Source organism: Ovis aries, chromosome 3, assembly GCF_016772045.2.
Source record: "Ovis aries strain OAR_USU_Benz2616 breed Rambouillet chromosome 3, ARS-UI_Ramb_v3.0, whole genome shotgun sequence".
Taxonomy (NCBI): Eukaryota; Metazoa; Chordata; class Mammalia; order Artiodactyla; family Bovidae; genus Ovis; species Ovis aries.
The window spans coordinates 33,737,125-33,759,345 of NC_056056.1; the positions used below are offsets into that span (position 1 = coordinate 33,737,125).

At 44.4% G+C, this 22,221-nt stretch overlaps 1 protein-coding gene across 1 annotated transcript in view; it reads right to left on the reverse strand.

Moving 5' to 3' along the window:
- The window catches only part of CIB4 (calcium and integrin binding family member 4), a 52,420-nt gene that overhangs the window by 3,889 nt on the left and 26,310 nt on the right, over positions 1–22,221 (reverse strand). The window contains 1 exon segment of the mRNA NM_001164713.1: positions 5,679–5,820. Within this exon segment, the coding sequence (NP_001158185.1) occupies positions 5,679–5,820 (142 nt within the window).

The window sequence follows — 22,221 nt, forward strand, 5'->3', positions numbered from 1 at the left end:
AGCCACTGGTGCCATGGCAGCTGTCTGAGGGTAATTCACAGCTGGTGGGAGCGTGCTGACCCGAGCAGAAGAGCAGTGCTGGGATGCTGGTCTCTGACAGGTAGAAAGTCTCCCCAGAGACACTGAGAGAAGAGGATGGATCAGGTGGAGGCCAGGACGGTCCCTCAGAGCAGAGACTGGAGGCCAGGAGGTATGTCCTGGGTAGGTGTGGCTGGCTGGCTGGACTTGAGTGACAGCCATTCGCCCTTTCCTTCTTCCTAACAGAATTGCAATTCTTGTTTATGTCCAGCTTAAAATACACAGCCTCCCAGTCCCCCTTGGGGCTATGTGTGACCATTTAACAGTTCTGGCCAATGAAGTTATAGCCAAAGTTTGCTGGGTGGAGCTTCCAAGAAAGTTTGTTAAAGAAGAGTAGATGTCATCTGTGTGTTTCAATGTCCATTTTGTCCTTATCCCCTCTCCCATCTCTTTTTCTCCCTGACTGGGATGACGAGATACCTGTAGGCACAGAATATATCTTGAGACTCTGAGGACAGCAGTCCCATTAAAGATGGGAGATTAGGAGGCTTGAAGGAGCCCGGGCCCTTGATTGCCTCCTGGAGCCATTACCTCAGCTCTGGACTGCCTGAATCCAGGATTTCTTTTTTTTCAAACAAGGATGCTCTTACAAGTAACTGAATGCAGTCCTAACTGATATAGCAGGTCAGAGCAGTAGTAACTCTTCAGCACTTCCCCCCCCCCCCCGCCCTTTTTTTTTTAGAATCCTGCAGGGCACTTTCAAAAAGCATATCAACCAGGGCATACCCAACACCATCACATCAAGTTTCTGCAGATGGGGCCCAAGTGTAGGTCTTGAAAACTCCCCGGGTAATTCCAATGTCGTCCATGCTGTAGTCCACAGAGATCTACTCTTTGTAGATCACAGAGAGTTGGACGTGACCCATCAACTGAACAACAGTGATTCCAGTATTGGCCACATTGGAAAATCAGTGGGTTAGAGCCATGCTTCTGAAACTTTCAGGCGCAGAGGAATCATCTGGGAGTCTTGTTCAAAGGTAGATTCTGATTCAGTAAGTGGACACTGAGGCCTGAGATCCTACACTTCGAGCAAACTCTCTGGCAATGATGCTGCTGCTGGTATCTAGGCCACAGTTGGTGTAATGAGGGGTTAGAATACTGAGTTAGGTCTTCAGATTGGCTAAGGACGATTGCTGGGGCCATCACATCGTCGTCCTCTCTTCTCTTTTCTTTCTCCTTTTCTTTCCCTTCTTTTTAGTCCTCCTCTCCTTCCTTCATTGCTACCACTACCACCTCAAGTTATACGGCAGCCATCACGGGCCAGGCACCAGGCTCAGAGATTCACACGTCCTGTCTTCAGTCCTGCTGACAGCTCTGTAAGGTAGCAGATCTTCTGAGCCAGAAGAGAATTCAGATTTGCCTGAGTCTAACTGATGAAGCCTTGGAGTTTATGAGTCCCTAGGCATCTATTTGCACCACTGATTTGCATGAAGCCTCTGTGCTTTTTGCTTTTGCACTGGAGCTCAGAAAGGAAGGAAACTGTTCAAGGGGCCCCTGGAGGCGGGTAGGGGGAGAAGATACAAGGACAGTGTAGGGGACTGGAGTGTCTGCTTCTTGATGTGACCTGAGGACCCTGCCTGACCTCTCAGGAGGGAGGACCTTCCCCCCATTCTTGAGCTGAAGACATTTGAGCTCCCATGTCTTGAGGGAACTCATCTAGCTCCCTGAAGGTTTGGTGGTTTTGTTTGTTTAGCTCTAGAAACAATGGAAACACAGCTGAGACAGATATCTTTTGGAACATCTCCCCAGCCTACACTGCCATCTCTGAGCAGCATCTCAACTCCCAGTGTTTGGCCTCAGAAGCCACATTTATTTATGTGACTCTGCTTCCTCTTGGTGGTGGATGACTGGACAAGCTTGGTCACCTAACCCAAGGGCAGCTGGATCTCTGGTTTTGCGGAGCCAGTAAGCATCTCCTGAGAAAATGGAAATGAGAGACAGAGATGCTTGTGGCCCGTCAGTCAGAGTGAAGCCCATAGGTCATGTGAAGGCTGGGGTAGCCCTCTTTGGTCCTTAGGCACAGAGGCATAAAAATTGGATCTGCAGAAGGAGAAGGTGCGCAGAGAGAAACAGAGATAAGAGACTAGGCAGGGACAGAGAGAAAAGGAGAAAGGAGCTCTCTGGTTTCCTGAGCACTTTCCAGCTGCATTTGAGGCCCTCGGGAAGCCTGCTTCACTTCTGCCGTGGATTCCACGCTGCTTATGGTGGACAAACTCTAGTGCCTTCCCTCCTTCATGATCTGCTCTTCTTGGTGTTCATGCTTTTGTCTAATCGACTCGCCCATCTAGTGTGTGTGGGGACTTACATCTAAGCAGCGGGATTTGGCAACAGATGAGACGTCTATAATATATGTTATAATGCCAGCAGTCTGGCCCAAGAGACTCCCTAGCTGTCTTGGAAGAAGCGACTGGCCACGTTGGGAGGCCCATGTGACTAGGAGCATAGACCACCCTCTGGAAACTGAGGGCAGGATGCAGGCGGTCGCCAGCAAAAGGCCAGGGCTCTAAGTTCTATTGTTGCTGTTCAGTCGCTCAGTCATGTCCATGAATTCTGCCAACAACTGGAGTGAACTTGTAAGTGGGTTCCTCCCCTGTCAATCATTCTTCAGGTGAGATTGCAGCCCAGCCAAAACCTTGATTGCAATCTTGTGAAACCCTAAGCTGAGGACCCGACCAAGCTGTGCCCAGACTCCTCACCCCCAGAAACTGTGAGATTCTAAGTATGTTTCATCTAAAGCCATTACGTTTGTGGTGACTTATTACACAGCAGTGGAAAACTAATACACTGCTGCTCCTCCTCGGTTGCCTTTTACACAGGTAACTTCATGTTACTTGCACAGGTAACACAAGAGCACCTAGTCTGGGTCAGCATTTTCCACCCAGAAGTGCTGGCCCATCCAGAAGAGTACTAACAGGAGATGGAAGAGGCTAGAGGTAGCTCAGCAAGCGCTCTGCGGTGGAAGGCCCGACAGAAAGTATCAGCGCTCATGAACTAGAATTCTGTGGATAGCTTGGAAATCCCTGGGGACTCCCAGCAATGCTTGGGGTAAGGAAGGAGGAATAACACTGAATGGACTATTAAGCCAACTGAATTTGGGTCTATGATTTCATTTGTACTTACCCTGCTTAAAGTTCACTGTAAATTTGTGTCTCATATCAAATTTAGGACATTTGAGGCCCTTATTTCTGCAGATATCTTTTCTGCCCTGTCCTTTCCTCTCCTTCTGAGATGTCAGCTGGATATTTGTTAGACCTTCCTATTGTCCTTCATGTCCCTCAGGGTCCGATTCTTTTTTCTCATCATATTTTTCTTCTCTGTTCTTCAGATTAGGTTATATTCTATTGATCAGTCTTCAGGTTTACAGACTCTTTCCTCTCATCATGATTCTTCTTCTGCTGCTGCTGCTGCTGCTAAGTCACTTCAGCCGTGTCCGACTCTGTGCAACCCCATTGATGGCAGCCCACCAGGCTCCACCATCCCTGGGATTCTCCAGGCAAGAACACTGGAGTGGGCTTGAGTCTCCTGCTAAGCCCAAATGGTAGATTTTTATTTCAGATATTTTATTTTTGAGTTCTGTATTTTCCATTTGATCCTTATAGTTTCTATTTTTCTACTGAGAATTTCTATCCTTTCATTCATTAGGAACCCATTTTCTTTTATATCATTGGGAATGATTATAATAACTGTTTGAAGATACTTATCAGCTAATTCCAACATCTGGTTCATATCAGAGTCAGTCCTCATTCTTGGGAAGGCATCATTTTTCGTTTAAAAACTACTAAAATACTGAATAATTTTATTGTATCTTAGACATTATAAATATTTTATGTAGAAACTGTGGATTCTATTCTATTCTTCCAAAGAGTAATGAATTTTCTATTCTAGTGGGCAATCCCTATCACTCAGGGACCTTGTAAAATGCAATGCAGCTCAACTCTCCATTCAGTTCTTTCTTCCTTACCTGAGCTGCTTTAAGTTCATCCTGGTATATATGGTTTAGAGGTCAGAATGAGATTTGGCTCCTTCTGACTTTCTTTCATGGAGAAGGCAATGGCAACCCACTCTAGTACTCCTGCCTGAAAAATCCCATGGATGAAGGAGCCTGGTAGGCTGCAGTCCATGGGGTCGCTAAGAGTCAGGCATGACTGAGCGACTTCACTTTCACTTTTCACTTTAATGCACTGGAGAAGGAAATGACAACCCACTCCAGTGTTCTTGCCTGGAGAATCCCAGGGACGGGGGAGCCTGGTGGGCTGCTGTCTATGGGATCGCACAGAATTGGACACGACTGAAGCGACTTAGCAGCAGCAGCAGCAGCAGCGGACTTTCTTTCATGGACTCTCCCTTCTTTTCACTTTTGAGGGAAAAGGTGTCCCAAACTCTCTGATTTTTGAAGTCAGAAAGAGATCAGGGTTTCTATTAGTCCTGTATGACGCCACTTATTGAAGCTCACCTTCAGGCTGGAAAAGTACAAAACTAAAAGTTGGGGGAGGGGGTGGAGAGCTGTTCAGCACCATTTCCTTTTTTCACGTGTTAAATCTATGCTTTCCATGGCTACGCAGTGCCTTGAGGTAGTTGATTTTTACATTTTGTTTAGAGTTTACAGTTGCTTTTGGCTGATTCGACAGTATGATAGGAGCTTACTCAGGTTTTCTCTGTAGGGAAACTTATGATTTCATATGTGTTTACTGGATACTAAGCCTGAAGGCATATCAAATACAAAAATATCATTAAGCCCCTTTTACATGATAGATGAGACACTGAGACTTCATAGGTCCCTCTGGCTTAAATCCCCTTCACTCCATTCTATCCAAGCCCACTTGGCTGAGGCAGGAATAAAAGGGTTGGCATCCACCATGTGGGGACTGGGTGGGAGGAGCCGGTAGAAAAGGAAGACAGGCGAGACGACAAATTATACAAGCCTAAATGTACAAGTCCTTTGGCCCAAGGGGTTGTCAAGATGAGCTTGAAGCCTTGCATGTGATCTGTTTGAAGGCTTTGTTTCTTTCCTTTTGGTTCCTTTTGAGGATTTCCGGGGCCCCAGATGTGCTAGGGGTCCATGAGGCTGAAGAGCAGAACTTTAGCAGAGCTTTGTGGCTCCCTGACAAGATCAGAGGCATAAAGTGTCATGGGACCTCAGAGATGATCTCTCTCGACTTGCTCATTTTTAAGATAAGGAAACCGAGGCTCTAAAAAGTAAACCTATTTGCCCAAGATTTCTCAGCTATTTAGTGGCTGAGCTAGTTTCAGTGTTTAAATCTCTTAACTTTTATAGAACAAGCATAACCCCCTCATGCCCATATACAGTCCTCTCTTTCTCTTTCTGGCCTGCCCGTGCTGCTATATGGAATATTAGCACCAGTGACTCCATTTGCCTCTCTCTGGTGACATGGAAGGGAAGTCATCAATCCATTAGAGCTGGACTTCTCAACCACTAAGAAAAAAAGCAAAGATCTACAGTACTTGAGAAGTATAATACCCCTCATACTCAAGTAATCCCCAACGACCAGCCTCAGACCAATGCACTGATGCTGATGGCTTCCAGATGTGGTATTTACTCTGTGGCCCTTGCCCCACCACGCAGTCCCCACAGCACCCACCATAGATGCGGAAGGCGTACTCTATCTTGAGGCTGGGGCAGGCCTGCTCGCTGAACACAGACGCCATGCCCAGAACATCCTCAAAGGAGAACACATTGTTGTGGGAGAACACTCTGCAGATTCGGTCTCTGAAAGGGTTGACCTGTAGGTGGGGAGGGGGAGAAAGAGGCAGGAGGCTTGTCAGGTTCATGCCTCCCAGGGCCTCATTAATCCATTAGAAGCACAGTGTCCTGGAAAGCAAGAGCAACAACCTAAATACTGGAGTAGATGTTAGGTCAATGAGCCAGGATCATGGACATGATCGAGGGTACCTAGGATGAAGAACCACACTTAACATCACTCTCCCCACTGTTGCCTTCTCCTTCGGGTACTTTCCAAAGGCTCATTTTTTGGTTGTTTTTCTTTTTTAAATGTTTATTAATTTATATGTAAAATTTGGAAAACACCCCCCCCCATAATATTAAAAATGGGATAACTATTGTTCCTGATTCACTCTCCATGTTTAACTACTATTAACATATTGATGTAGAAGTCAGACCAACCCAGGTTTCAGTCCTGGCTTCACTGTTTACTAGTGATCATTTTACATAATCTCCAGAGCCTAAGATTTCTCCTCCACAAGATCAGGTGGGATAATACTATGCCTACTGAATAGGTCTGCTGTGAGGATTAAACAGGATAGGTTTAAAGTTGCATGTGTGTGTGCTCAGTTGCTCCAGTCATGGCCAACTCTTTGCAGCTTTATGGACTGTAGCCTTCCAGGCTCCTCTGTCCATGGGATTCTTCAGGTAAGAATACTGGAGTGGGTTGCCAGGCCCTCCTCTGGGAGATCTTCCTGACCCAGGGATTGAATTCATGTCTCTTACATCTCCTGAATTGGCATTAGGTTCTTTACCACTGACCCCATCTGGAAAACCCTAAAGTTGCACAATAAATAACACTCAACAGATGGTAGTCCTAAGTTGGTATACAACTACTACAAGATATTATTTTAAGTTGGTATACAACTGCTACAAGATATTATAATTTGTATAGCAGTTTTCATTTTTAAACCAACTAGTTCTCAAATTTGAGTCCCAAATGAGGAAGCGTCATGTGATTTTAGAAACCCTGACTTCTCTAAAGTGGGCCTGGCCAGGGTCATTCATGAGAGGGCTCTTCCGAGCTGGCACCACAAGGCTCTAAGCCATTTCTCAACCAGCTCAGTGGCAGCTCATGAAGGCCACCTTGCTGTTCTCTCTCTAGCCCCCAGGAATGGGCAGGTGGGATGGGCTTTGGGGATGGGCAGATTTAAGGAGAGTAAAAGGCACAGAACAATCTTGGGAATATTTAAAAGTAACATATTCATCTTTGGCACTCTCCTCCTCCTGCTCTCTGTGTTTCTTATCCATCCCCACCTAGTGGGACTCCTTGGCCCAAAATTGCTCAGAAATCCAGCCTCTGTCTACTCTAATCTCATCCTATTTCTGGTAGGCCTTATCAGATACCAGCTTTGCTTCTGGTGTCCCAGACTGACCCTTATCACTCCCTTCTCATCAACTAAAATTCCATTTCCTTAGATGCATCTCAGCTAAGAAAGCTATTTGATTCTGCAAATTCACACAGCAAATTCTCCATCTTCCAAAGTTTTGATTAGTGGAAACAAACCTTTAGTTGATTTTTCTAGTCCCCTTTGACTGACAAGGTATCTCTTCAAGGCTCTAGGCTTCTTGCAAAAGGAGTGGTTCCATAGTACACACACCGTATCAGCTCCCTCACTGGACCCCAGCCCCAGCCTGTCTGGGCCCATGACCTTGTCTATCACTCCTCAGAGCTGCCCTAGCTTCAGCCAGTGCTTTGCTCTCTGGCTTTAATGTTTCCACGTTGGAGACATTCATCATGAACATTTCTGTTTTGTTTCTTTTGAACTCAGCTACAATATGAAAGTCTATAGTTTAATTCTATTTGGTGTATGCACTTGAGATGGGAGAGAGGACATTCTGAGTCATCTCCCATGACTGTGTAGACCTCTAGCCTTAATGAGCATACCGGTTATCCGAGGTCCTTCTTGAACACATGAATTGTAACTCCTGCCCTCAGAGATCCTGTTTTAGAAGATCTGAGGCACAGCCCAGAATAATGGATTGAATTGCATCTCGTCCCAATTTTATATGTTGAGGTTCTGACCCTGAATAGCTCAGAACGTGACCTCATTTGGAAATATGGCCATTGCAGATGTGGTTAGTTAAGGGCATGTTAGGTCTGGGGTGGGCCCCAGATCTAACATGAATGGTGTTTTTATAAAATGGGAAATCTGGACACAGAGACACTTAGTCAGGGGGAACATCACATAAAGATGAAGGCCGAGATCTGGGTGACACAGGCACAAGCCAAGGAATGCCAAATATTGCCGGAAACTTCTGCAAGCCAGGAGAGAGGGGTGGAAAAGATTCTTCCTCCCAGCTCTCAAAAGCAACCAGCCTTGCAGACACCTTGATCCTCAGGCTTCCAGCCTCCAGAAAGTGAGATAACACATTTCTGTCTAATCTACATAGTTGTGACACTTTGTGATGGCAGCCTTAGTAAACCAATACACTGAGAAATCTGCATTGTAAATAGGATTTTCAACTGACAGGATTAATCTCATACATATACTTAAATTTGTTTCAGGAGTGGCCAGAGTCCAGGTGAACCTGGGCTGTGCTGCTAGGTCTTCCAAACTAGCTCCTGTTTCCTCTGTCCATTCACTTCCATGCTCCCTAGAAAGCTTGGTTTGCCTGCCTCAAATGGATCCTGATAAGAGCTATCTAGAGTGATGTATTCTAGGTCACATCCATGTAGCTAAGTGGCTTTACAGATTACTTTGCCAAATTGTAACTAAATTAACTCTCACAAATGGATAGGTGGCTTAACAAGATTCCTGCAAGGAAACCACAATTGAAGATAATGCTTACAATGCAAATGCAAGTGAACAAGAAAATGTCAGGGCAGATACCTCTCGTACTTAAAATGCGAGTTCTTCTCTATGAGGTAGAAACAATGAGAATACAGTCAGATGTAATGGGAAGTCCCATCTCCAGTTCTGTTCTCCTGCACTTAGATCAATAAGCTCACTGCCTAAGCATCTATCCACCCATGAATGAGATACCAGCCCTTCCCTGGGGGTTGCCCCTACTTCTTGGCTTTACTGGGAGTGATGTGGATTGTTGTTCAGCCACTCAGTTGTGTCCGACTCTTTGAGACCCCATGAGCTGCAGTACGCCAGGCTTCCCTGTCCTTCACCATCTCCTGGAGCTTGCTCAGACTCAAGTCCATTGAGTCAGTGATGCCATCCAACCATCTCTGTTGTCCTCCTCTCCTCCTGCCCTCAATCTTTTCCAGCATCAGGATCTTTTCTAATGAGTCAGTTCTTCGCATGAGGTGGCCAAAGTATTGGAGCTTCAGCTTCAGCATCAGTCCTTCCAATGAATATTCAGGGTTGATTTCCTTTAGGATGGACTGGTTGGATCTCCTTGCAGTCCAAGGGACTCTCAAGAGTCTTCTCTGCTGCTGCTGCTGCTGCTAAGTCGCTTCAGTCGTGTCCAACTCTGTGCGACCCCATAGACAGCAGCCCACCAGGCTTCCCCGTCCCTGGGATTCTCCAGGCAAGAATACTGGAGTGGGTTGCCATTTTCTTCCCCAGTGCATGAAAGTGAAAAGTGAAAGTGAAGTCGCTCAGTCGTACCCAACTCTTAGCGACCCCATGGATTGCAGCCCACCAGGCTCCTCTGTCAGCACCCGCATCAATTCTTCGATACTCAGCCTTCTTTATAGTCCGACTCTCACACCTATATGTGACTACTGGAAAAACCATAGCTTTGACTAGATGGACCTTTGTTAACAAAGTAATGTCTCTGCTTTGCAATATGCTGTCTAGGCTTGTCATAGCTTTTCTTCCAAGGAACAAGCGTCTTCTAATTTTATGGTTGCAATCACCATCTGTAGTGATTTTGGAATCCAAGAAAATAAAGTCTGTCACTGTTTCCACTGTTTCCCCATCTATTTGCCATGAAGTGATGGGACTGGATGCCATGATCTTAGTTTTTTGAATGTGGAGTTTTAAGCCAGATTTTTCACTCTCCTCTTTCACCTTCATCAAGAGGCTCTTTAGTTTCTCTTTGCTTTCTGCCAGAAGGGTGATGTCATCTGCATATCTGACGTTATTGATATTTCCCCCGGCAATCTTGATTTCACATGTGCTTCATCCAGCTCAGCATTTTGCATGATGTGCTCTGCATATAAGTTAAATAAACAGGGTGACCAGTGAACCAGTTCATTGTTCTGTGTCTGGTTCTGTTGCTTCTTGACCTGCTTATAGGTTTCTCAGGAGGCAACTAAGGTGGTCTGGTATTCCCATCTCTTCAAGAATTTTCCACAGCTTGTTGTGATCCACACAAAGGCTTTAGCATAGTCAATGAAGCAGATGTTTTTTCTGGAATTACTGGGAGTGATGGGGGAGGAAGAATAATTGCCAGGAAGTCAATTCATCCCTCCTTAGACCCGTATCACATGACTATTATCCACCTACACACACCCCTCCACCCTCACCCCCCGACACACACACACCTTGTCTCATAGAGACTGGGAACCCGGCTGTCGGTGTGGTACCTGCTGGTAGCAAGAATAGTGCATGAACGCAACATGATGACCACAGATTCTATCGGAAGATGCAGAGAAAATTTTGCTGAAGGTGTACAGAAATATGCATTAGAACAAATTTCACAAAATGTATTAAATAGTTGAAGAAAATGCGGCTGTTTCTAACGTGGTGTTCCTAGATTCTGTTTCAATAATGAAACACATGAGGAACCACATTTCTGTGAGCCACTAAAGGGAAGAGGCGATGTGTACTGAACAGTGCATTACTTCCTTAATAAAGACATCATTTATGAGAAAATTTGTCTGAGTGTAATCACTGATAGAGTGGCTGCTTCCTGATGAAAATGGATTCTGGGTAGGGGTGCAAGGATGTTGATACATGTGAAACTACTCCCTGCAGAATTTCCTTCAGGCTACTGCAGTCAAGAGCTCAAATCCAGATATATACAAGTGCTGTGGGATGCATTGGTGTGATCAGTTGTTTTTTTTTTTTTTAATATAGTAAAACTTATAAAATGATTTATAATCAGAAGGAAAATGACTATGAAAATATTTTGAACCACCAAGAGGCTTGTTGGTTATCTTCTGGCAGTGCACTTAAAATAGTCATCAGAGTTAAAGAGGATGTATTCTTGTACAAAAAGACAAGTGTTCAAAATTTGGTGAGCTTTTTCTGAGGACAAGTGGCTGTTGGCAGTTTGCTACCTCAGAGATATCCACCAATATATGAACTCAAATTCTTCTGACTCTTCAAGGGAAAGGTGACTCATTATAGTAATGAGTGAGAAAGTGTTTGATTTTCCAAAGAAACTCATGCTTTGAAGAGAATGTTTTGAAAATGAGATTTTTGTTGTTGACAACCTGTTATCTCCTGTGATCACCTATAAAGATGTTTCTGTCTGCATATCTGAAAATATTAGAAACATATTTTTCTAATCTGTTTGAAAGTGGTCCAAGTGAAGAGTGGATATTCAGTCCATTTGTTAAAAATCTAACAAGTGGATATACAATATGCAATGCTTTCCAATTAGCTCATAAGAGCCCCTGACTGACGTAATGGAAGATGGGCATCAACTAGCTTAATTTCAGTCAGAAGTCTTTAACTGGTGGTTGGGGTCGAAAATGAGTACCATAATTTAATGTAGCTAGTGATACATCCTTTTCTTTGGATCAACCACTTCAGCCATTAAAAACAAACCCAGCTAGACCAGACTCCTAAATGGCTCTCTGTCTCAAAGTGTTAAAGCAAGATTCCAAAAAGAAATGAAACATATTCAATTGCTTCCCCAACATTGTTATTAATTCTAAGCAAACAATAAAATTGTGAAAGGAGGAAATTTTGTTATATAAAGTAAAGGATAATTTATTTTTAAAAATTTTATGTAGGGAATTCCCTGATGGTCCAGAGGTTAAGATTCTACCTCCAATGTCTAGGGTTTGGGTTCAGTCCCTGGTCAGAACACAAGAACCCACAAACAGTGTGGTGCAGACAAAATATACATACATATTTCACATATTTAACTTTTAATTTTGCATGTTTATTTCATAACATTTAGTACTGTAGTAAAGGCATAAAATTTATAAGTGAATATATGCCTATTATGGGTGCATACTCCATATTATTTTATTGCTGAGGGTGCATGATCCAAAATGTCTAGAGATCTCTGATCTAGACTAACCCCCTCATAATCACAGATGTGGAAATGAGGCCCTGAAGGGGAAGCGGGGAATGGGGAGAGCAACTTGCCCAAGGTCATTCAGCCAACGAGCCCAGCCTAGGATCTTTTGAGTCTGCCTGGTACTGTTCCTGCCACGGTTGCCTGTGCCACATAACTATCAAACAGAATGGTGGTGATGAGGCCAAGCATGACCTGAAAAAGTTTTTTTTTAACAAGAATTACAAAAATGGATATGAGATTGGAGTCAAAAAAGTGGCCCCCAGTCTCTGAAAGCTCTAAAGCAATAGGAGCAAACGCTACAGAAAAGAGAACCTCTGGGGGTTGGAAGGAGGCAGCGATGGGCCATTCCACTGGGGAATGGTGGAAGAACCAGAGCAAGGAGCAGAGCAGGTGCTGGTCTCAGGGCTAGACCTAGGTCACCAGAGCTGTGTCCAGGCCCTGGAAGCCAGGCACTGGTATAGCTCTAAACTGGTATAGTTCTCTGTGAGGTCCATTGGCACCTTCCAGGAGAGTGTCCTGAGCCTGTCTATGGTCCAGAAGGGCAGCTTCCCTCCCCCCAGGTTCCTTTTCACATCACTCTCCAAAGGGAGTTCCCACGACACAGACTGCCCATGACAAGGTGTCCTTGGCACACATGCAGCTCCCTGCAGAGGCTTGCTGATGGTGCTGCAGGGAGAGTTCTAAAGGCCCAGGGGAAGCTGCCTCCGTGCCTCTCTCATCTGTCCACCCTGAGCCAAGGGCCAACTCAGCCAGAGTCCTCAAGTCTGGCCCAGCCCAGCCAGCAGCAGACAGAAGAACAGCTGGAAAAACACAGGAGAGGGAGCATGGCTCATTAATGAGCACAGTTCCAGTTTATTGTATTCCTGATTTTTGTTGCTCTTACTTTAACAATCTGAAATCTGAACTAATAAAATTTGGGACCCATCCAGAGAGTTATTGTCTGTGTAAAATTTCACACTCATTTAACAGTCTTCAATCCTCCAAGGGAAGAAGATGACAATTGACAAAGTAATGCTTCCATTTCAAGAATAACATATACCCTAGTGTGAAGGTGTTCTGAACAAGGGAATATAAACATGTCAGTGTAGAAATTTATACAGGTAACAGTAGTGCAGTCTCTATCCAGGCATGACAAAACTAAAGAAGGTGAAAATAAACTCCAAATGCTGAAGATTTTTTTGGAAACAGAAACTACAGTTTGTAAATAAGATTTCAGTCCCTGCCAAAAAACTAAGTTTATTTTTTTTAATAAAAGCTCTTCTCAAAGCTATTGAACAAGAGATTTGATTTGAAGATGAAATTCGGAGGGAAAATATTTGGACTTAGCTTAAAAATATCTCCTCACCATTCCTCCAGCTAGCACATAGTCAAGAAGAGCTTTTTACAGTTGCTGGAAAAAATTCACACAAAAATACACTAGTGACTCAATATTGACATCATTGACGCAGTTTGATTCTTAAGATCTCATTTAAAAAAAAAGATCAAACAGTATTATTTCATTTGATATTTTCATTGCTAATTAATCTTTCTTAATTTTTACTGTTTGGGTTTTTTTAAATAATGCTTTACTTTTTGCTCATTTGTCTGTTGCCAACTCTTTAAAAATGATAAATCATATCATTTTTCAAGTGATATGTTCATTTGAAATGTTCATATGTTTGTAAATCAAATGTTCATATTTTTAGAATTTTAAACAGAGGTAAAGCATCTGGCAAGGAGAAGCATGGATGGAGGTGTCTGTACAAGAAGCCAGTCCCTCCTAGACCTTGAGTGGAGCCCTTAGGTTACTGGAGCAGACTCTCACTGAGAGAAGCACTGCCTGAAAGATGACTCAGAGTTGTGCAAGACTAGGTGAGCAGACCCTGTGTCCTGGGAGAAAGGTGTAACAAAATCTTTTAGAGCCTTTAAAAACTTCTCTTGGATTTACCATGTTTTTTTGCTTGGAAGGCTCAATATCACTAAGATGTTGATTCTCCTCAAATTTCCTGCAGAATTAATGAGGTTCTAAAGTCTTGCAGTTGATGTGTTTGTGGAAATTGACAAGCTGATTCTAAACTTTATATGGAAATACAAAGGGTCGAGAACAGCCAAGACAATCCTAAGGAAGAGAAACAAGGCTGAAGATACTGCTAGATATCAAGACCTTGCTAAGACTTTTGTAATCAATTCAGGGTGGTATTGATACAAGGACAGACAAATCAATGGCCCAACAGAAATTCCAGAAATAGACCCATACATATACGGGTGCCTCATGTATGACAAAGATCACATTGCAGTGGAGTAGGGGAAAGGAGAGTTTTCTTCAATAAGAGATGTTGGGTTTAGTGGGTATCCATACACAGAAGGAACGAATCTTGATTCCTACCTCACACTGTACACAAAAATCAATTCCAAGATTGATCATAGATCCAGTGTGGAAAACCAATAATTAAAAAAAGCATAGGACAACACCTTCATAACTGTGAGGCAAAGATTCTCTAATAATACATACAAAGCTCTAATTATGAGAGGAAATCTTCATAAATTGGAATGTATTAAAATTGAGAATTTGTGTAGTTCAAAAGACATTATTACAAGAGTGAAAGCCACAACAATCAATATATACTTCAACAGGTGAATGGATAGATAGACACTGGCACATCCATACGATGTAATACTTCTCAATAGTAAGTAGATTCATGCAACAATGTGGACAATTCTTAAATGTATTTTGCTAAGTAAAAGAAGTCAGGTGTAATAATATATAATGTATGAGCCCATTTGTAAGACATTCTGGAAAATGCAAAACTATAATATAAGGATGGAAAACTGCTGGGTGGTTGCCAACATTTGGGGGAGGGGGATGGAGTTAACGACAAAGACGCCTCACACGGAAATGCTTAGGGTGGCGAAACTGTTCCCTATGGTGCAGCTGTGATGGCAGCTTCACACCTTAGTACATTTGTTTAAACCCATAGAACTGTATACTACAATGAGTGAAGTTTACTGGCTACAGATTTAAAAATTTTAAACTACAGGATGTTAGTGAACCCAGGATAAAATGTAGGTCATGACAAATAAAAGTAACTATGTACAAATAAGTGACAAAATCTCACTGAGAGGATTTGGGAAAGAGGAACTGACCAAGCAACTTTGGAAAATAATGTTTCAATCAGGTACTGAAAGTCTAAAGTCTAAACCCCCATAAACCAACATTGTACTCTAGATGGTAAATTTGTTTCTCACAGGGGTTCAGTTCAGTTCAGTTCAGTTGCTCAGTCATGTCCGACTTTGCGACGCCATGAACTGCAGCACGCCAGGCCTCCCTGTCCATTACCAACTCCTGGAGTCCACCCAAACCCATGTGCATCGAGTCAGTGATGCCATCCAACCATAGCATCCTCTGTCATCCTCTTCTCCTCCTGCCCTCAATCTTTCCCAGCATCAGGGTCTTTTCAAATGAGTCAGCTCTTTGCATCAGCTGGCCAAAGTACTAGAGCTTCAGCTTCAACAGCAGTCCTTCCAATGAACACCCAGGACTGATCTCCTTTAGAATGGACTGGTTGGATCTCCTTGCAGTCCAAGGGACTCTCAAGAGTCTTCAACACCAGAGTTCAAAAGCATCAATTCTTCGGCGCTCAGCTTTCTTTATGGTCCAACTCTCACTTCCATATATAACTACTAGAAAAACCTTTGTTGGCAAAGTAATATCTCTGCTTTTTAATAGGCTGCCTAGGTTAGTCATAACTTTCCTTCCAAGGAGCAAGTGTCTTTTAATTTCATGACTGCAGTCACCATCTGCAGTGATTTTGGAGCCCCCCAAAATAAAGTCAGCCACTGTTTCCACTGTTTCCCCATCTATTTGCCATGAAGTGATGGGACCGGATGCCATGATCTTAGTTTTCTGAATGTTGAGCTTTAAGCCAACTTTTTCACTCTCCTCTTTCACTTTCATCAAGAGGCTCTTTAGTTCTTCTTCACTTTCTGCCCTAAGAGTGGTGTCATCTGCATATCTGAGGTTATTGATATTTCTCCTGGCAATCTTGATTCCAGCTTGTGCTTCATCCAGCCCAGCATTTCTCATGATGTACTCTGCATATAAGTTAAATAAGCAGGGTGACAACATACGGCCTTGATGTACTCTTTTTCCTATTTGGACACCAGTCTGTTGTTCCATGTCCAGTTCTAACTGTTGCTTCCTGACCTGCATACAGATTTCTCAAGAGGCAGGTCAGGTGGTCTGGTATATAACAACATTAAGCACCTAACAATGTAAAACCAACAATGTTCATACTCCAATGAAAAAGTCACCAGTCATGAAAAAAAGTAGAAAAATAAGATCCGCAACCTGTAGAAAAACCAATTAATACAAACAGACCCAGAAATGACACCAATGATAGAATAAGCAGGTGCAAACATTAAAACAGGAATTAAAAATGATAAATCCATAGACTCAAGAAGTTCAACAGAATCCAAGCAGAAGAAACTTGAAGAAAACAGCACAACACAGCAAAATCAAACTGCTAAAAACCAGCAATAAAGAGAAATATATTTGAGGAAGGGGGTGTTGTGGGGGGACACATACACATAAAGAAACAAAGGCAAAAATGACTCTGGATTTGTCATCAGAAACTAAGCAAGCCAAAAATACATAGAGTATTACTCTCAGAGAGAAAGGAAAAAGACGCTAATCCAATTATTCTATACCCAGCAAAAATATCTTTCAAACTTAAAGCAAATGACTTTCTTCTTCTGCCAAACAAAAGCTGAGAGAATTCATAGGAGCAGATCAGAGCCACAGAAAATATTAAAAAAAAAAAACAAAACACCTTGTTTGAGGAGAAGAAAAATACCAGAAGGAAAACTTGGATCTACACAAAAGAATGAAAAACACTGGAAGTGATAAATATCTAAAAAAAATATAAAATATCTTTTTTTTTGTCACTTTAAGCCCTTTCCAAAGAGACAAATCCACATGTGTAGCTGGAATTTTCAACATCTCTCCGTCAGTAATTGACAGAACAATCAATGAAAAAATAATTAAGGATATAAAAGACTTGAAAAGATTATAAACCAACTTGACTTACTTGACATAGAGTACTTCTAACAAAGTAGTATACACACTTTTTCAAGTGCACTTGGAACATTTAGATAGACCAAGATAGACCATATTCTATTCTATTCCATAGTCTATTCTAGTTTTGAAGGAAGTCTCAATAATGTTAAGAGGATTTAAATCATACAGAATATGTTTTGACCACAACAAAATTAAATTAGAAATCAATAAACAGAAAGATACCTTGGAAATTCTCAAAGAGATCAGAAGGGGAATTAGAAAATAATTTAAATTAAATAAAAATGAAAACACAACACTGTATATTTGTGGTATACAGTGAAAGCAGTGTGTACAGAAAAATGAACAACATTAAGTACTTCTATTTAAAAAGAAAAGACTTATATGTGTATTTAAATGGAAAAAAAAAAAAAGTCCCTCACCCTTTGGTGGGAGTTGATAATTACAAGAAGAGTGGATCAGGAATTCCAGGTCTAACAGCTGGTGGATGATGGAGCCTGGTCTAAACCTGGGGAGCACCTGTGCTTCCCCTTAGGAAATGGATGAGCTTGTCACCAGAAACAGTGGCTTGGATGGAGCTTCTGGGCGGATCTGCCCAGGAGGAATTCCTAGTTCTGGGTCTGAACAGTCACCCCCAAGCACCAGAGTAACTCTACCAGAAGGTGGCAGTGTTGAGTTGAGTCATTCAGTCAGTTCTCAATCCTAACATGAATGAGCACCTACTGGGTGCAAGTGGTTAGGTAAGGCTGTGACTATGTTGCAGGCAGGTGGCATGATATATATTATGCTTTGCAAAGAGTAAAAACTAGCCTAGAGAAGAAGGACTAAAACTCCTAAGTCAATGCTTTGTCTACAGTTCTACTCTTGACTTCACTGGGTATGCACTTTTTTCCCCAAAAAAGTTCTCAAAAATCACATTCCTGCACACAGAGAACAGGCAGGGCTTGAGGTATCACCCTGAGTCCCATGCCCCTGGCAGTTGGTGATTGCTCAGAGGACAAACCAGCCAAACTGAAGGATGCGGCTTGCTCCGCTAGAGATGAGACACAGGCTCATGTCCTGGACTTCAAGCCACTGGAGCAATGCATATGTGAGTTACCATGGTAACAGGCCCTGAACCGGGTCCTGGGGCCCCCAAGTGAGTCATCACCTCTGCCTTCCACGGAACTCAGTCTAGGCACTTACAGAAGTCCCTGCAGAGTCTATGGCCTTACTACCCTGAACGTGCCCGATCTCATCAGAAGCCTCTGCAGATACAGGCAGGCAGGTGCATGCTCAGTTGCATAATCATGTCCAACTCTTTGTGACCGCGTGGACTGTAGCTCACCAGGCTCCTCTGTCCACGGGGATTCTCCAGGCAAGAGTACTAGAGTGGGTTGCCAGTTACTTCTCCAGGGGATCTTCCCGACCCAGGGATTGAACCTGTCTCTCCTGTCTCTTGCATTGGCAGGTGGATTCTTTCCCGCTCGCTCCACAGTGCTTTTCCTCAGGCAGGATAAAAGAAGGTCTGAATCAAGTGCAAGCTGAGTGAAAGGACAAGTGAGAGGACAAGCGAACAATGCTGGGAGACAGACCAACCAAGGGCTGAGAAGGAGAAACCAGCCAGGAGACAGAGAGTGGAGGTGGGGGTGAGCTGGGGAAACAGGGCCTCTCCCTGCTTTTCCAGTGGCTTTCCAGTTGTCTCCTCCCCTTCCAGGCTCTCCTGAGGAGGAGAGGGCAACAGTGGGGCTTAACCTGGACCCTGAACCCTCGAGGCCCAGACTGGCCTGCGTAATCATCAGCAAGTGGGGAGAAGCCTTGCATTTTCATTTCAGGGAAATTAGGGACAGGCCGTGTGGACCTGAGAAATTCGCTTAGGTGAATACACTCCCTCTGTTGGCCAAGCCCTGGAGGCGTCCTTCCCACGAGTTGTTTATAAGAAAGGGACACGGCCTCTGTGTTTCAGATGTTCAGCCTTCCTGAAGTTTAAAAACAGAGAGGCCTGTGAGGGAGCTGTCTCCTGGTGACAGATGGGTTGGCAGGGACAGGCTGAGGATGCGTCCCGCCGGCAGTGGGAGGCACATCGCTAATGGAACAAATCAGGGAGAAAGGCAGTAAAAATGTTAAATATTATTAAACATCCATGGGACCACATGGCCCAGACCTGGCTCAGACCCCACCAGTCTCTGCCCAGATTCTAGGCCCATGGGTACCTGTCACTGCCCCAAGAATCCTCCTCGAAGTGCCACCTGCTAACATTAAGATGCTCAGGGGACTACAGGCCTGAGTGTAGGGGTGGCCTAGGGGCCTGGCATTGTGCTGCGGGAGTCTTGAGGTGGGAAGTGGAAGGAGCAGAGGCTCTGGAGTCAGACTGACTCTACAGAGTTGCAACTTTTTATTTGACATCTACAAGATTCCTTGTAGCTTTTGAGGTTTATACGATCTCAATTTTTCAATAGTGTGACTTGCCCATATTACAGAGACGCTTCTACGCACATTTGGACGTTAGCATTTTAATAACTTGAGAGCAGCTCTGCAGTGTCTTACAGCACATTAAACAATATTCAAGTTCCTGGGTAACAAGAATAACAAGACAAGCTGCGTGAACTTGAGCAGATCATTGAAACTACCCCCCCTTTTCCCCATCTGTAAAATGGGCAGAATCATAACTTTGCTTATGGGGTTTTATGGAGATCAAATGAGATCATATTTGCAAAACACCAAGTACTGGCAGGTCCCCCAATAAACTTTAACTACTATTAGTAATCTCTCCACCCAACTTCATTGTACCCCTCCATGTGCATCACCAGTACCCCCAGGGACTGGCAGGGCTGTCGATTTAAATCTCCCAAGTTGCTACTTGGGCCAACATGTTGCCAGTAGCTGACTCTACCTGCCAACAGGCACAGAAATGTTGGTCTGGGCCCCCATGGGTGCTTGCAGGGACAGCTGTCAACCACAGCCAGAGGCATCACCGACATGTGAAATCCTCAGGGAACTCAAAGGAGAGAGGATCTCTAAGAAGGAAGGCAAGAACAGGGCTAGCATGTGGAGTGCCAGCCTCGGCATAACCTCGTTTTGTGGTTGACAATAGCGAATCCCAGAGAAGGCAACACACCAGCTGTGCATCTGAGTCCCACAGGGAGCTTTAATCAAAATTTACCTGTCTGAACCCACCAGTCGCTTTTAGTCAGTTACTTCTAGGGGCAGGACCCAAGAATCTGTGACTTAGTAAGCTGCCCAGGTGCTACACTAAGTGACCTCGTCAAAGTCACAGTGCTAAGAAATGGCAGAGACATGACATCAGGCACTATCCACCCCCCTCCCCCGCCCTGGACTGTCCCTTCTGGGACACAGCCTCCCATCCAGCAAAGACCAGGGTGGGGGTGTACAGCAGAGACAACCTGTAGCTTCACCCCAGGGCAAACACCCAGCCCCAAAACGTGTGTCTTGCAGAGAAACCTCACAAAGCTTCCTTCTTCTCCTTAGAACGTCTCTCCATCACCCTCCCCCCAGCAGGCAGGGGCCCAGCCCCGCAGAGAATGGCAAGTTACATCATCAGGGCCCATGTGGGGCTGCCTCTCTGATCTCTTATCGCTCACAGGCAATTCCACCTGTGACAGACTGTCTCTCCTATGAGTATGTCCTTCAACCGTTTCCCGTCTAACTTCTGTTTTTCGATTTCTCCCAGATTTATTTAGGAAATGTTTCCATTTACTGCCTTCATCATTCTAATGGAAGCCACTTCCCCCAGAGCACCAAGTAAAGTGCTATTGTTGAATAAATGACTCCCTGGTTCAATCCTCCAGCTTTATTATTTTGTGGAATTAATAGAACAACAAGGGAAAAATGGCTATTGGCACTCAAGTCCAGCTGGCATCTGGGGAGGTGGGTCCTGCAGGTAGAAAGACCCCACCCCCCAACCCCGGGTCCTGGAAGCCTGGAGGGAGAGAGCAGCTTTCTGCCCAATAGAGGAGGGGTTGGGGTGGGGTAGGGGGAGCTGGGGGTCCTCAGGAGACAGAGGGTGAAGAGGACGGATGGGAGGAGAGAGGAGAGGAGGTGGGGGTGCAAATGCTCTATGATGGGACCCTCCCCAGGACCTCTCCTCCCCAACCTTCAGTGGTGAGACGGAAATTTGTATAGCGCTTGGCCTGAGTGGTTTTGTGGAAACCAGTGAAGAGGTTGGAGGCTTTGTCTGGGTAAATTTGAAGTGAAGCAGGCAAGCAGGAGATGGAGGCAGAAGGGACATAAGCAAGACATGAGTCCCTCTTCCCTCTACCCTCCGCTCCCTCCCCCAGAAAAAGAACAGAGGACCGGGGGAAGCTCTGTACTATTACAGGGCATAGACTCCTTGGAGGAAGGGTAGATCACAACTATTTCAACTTGATTTTGGGGGGCAGGGAGACCTCCAGATGCATGAGGGCTCCGAGAGTATTGCAGTGGAATTGTGTTCTCAATTTCAAAGCTGTTGTACCATGAGCAGTGTCCACTTGTGGCTCAGGCTGGGAACCTAATAACAGTTTATATGGCTTTTCTGTGGAAAAAGTAAACAAAGTTCCAAATAGCCAATGTGAAAACATACCAAAACACAATCTGTACCTGTACTTTAAAGGCAGTTTACGCAAAGCAAGAAACAGTGACGGAGGCAATGAGGTCAGCCAGGGCAGACCAGGCAGTGGACAGTCTAGGGAAGAGCCCAGAACAGAAGCCACTCTGCTTCTCACGGGAGCGGAGCTGCAGCGCTGCCCTGTCCCCCACCCTCCTGGTGCTGGCCCATAGTTTATAAGCCGCCTTCCTGTCTGTAAGCAGGAGGGCTTCTCAGATGGTGTTGGGGCTGCTTTGCAGCTGTTTGGGGACACTCACCCTGGGTGCCCTGGGAACATGTTCCCCTGTGAACTCTGTAAGATGTGTATCTTTGCGTTGAGATGACAATTTCTCTTTTATTAATACTTCTAAGCCACAACAGTTGATCTATTTCACCCCTCACTTGGAAACAACTGATATAAACTGAAATGGGCTCACAGCACAGTCCCTGTGTCACCCACAGCTGCTGCTCTTTCTCTCCCTGTGATGCTCAGGGACTCTTTAAAAGTCTGAACTGAAGCAACTGAAAGGTCCTTTATTATTTGAATCCCTGATATTTTGGATTACTGAAACCCCCAGTGTCCTACTCTTTTCTTCCTCCCATATCCTGGGAATATTGCCCCATCCCCCA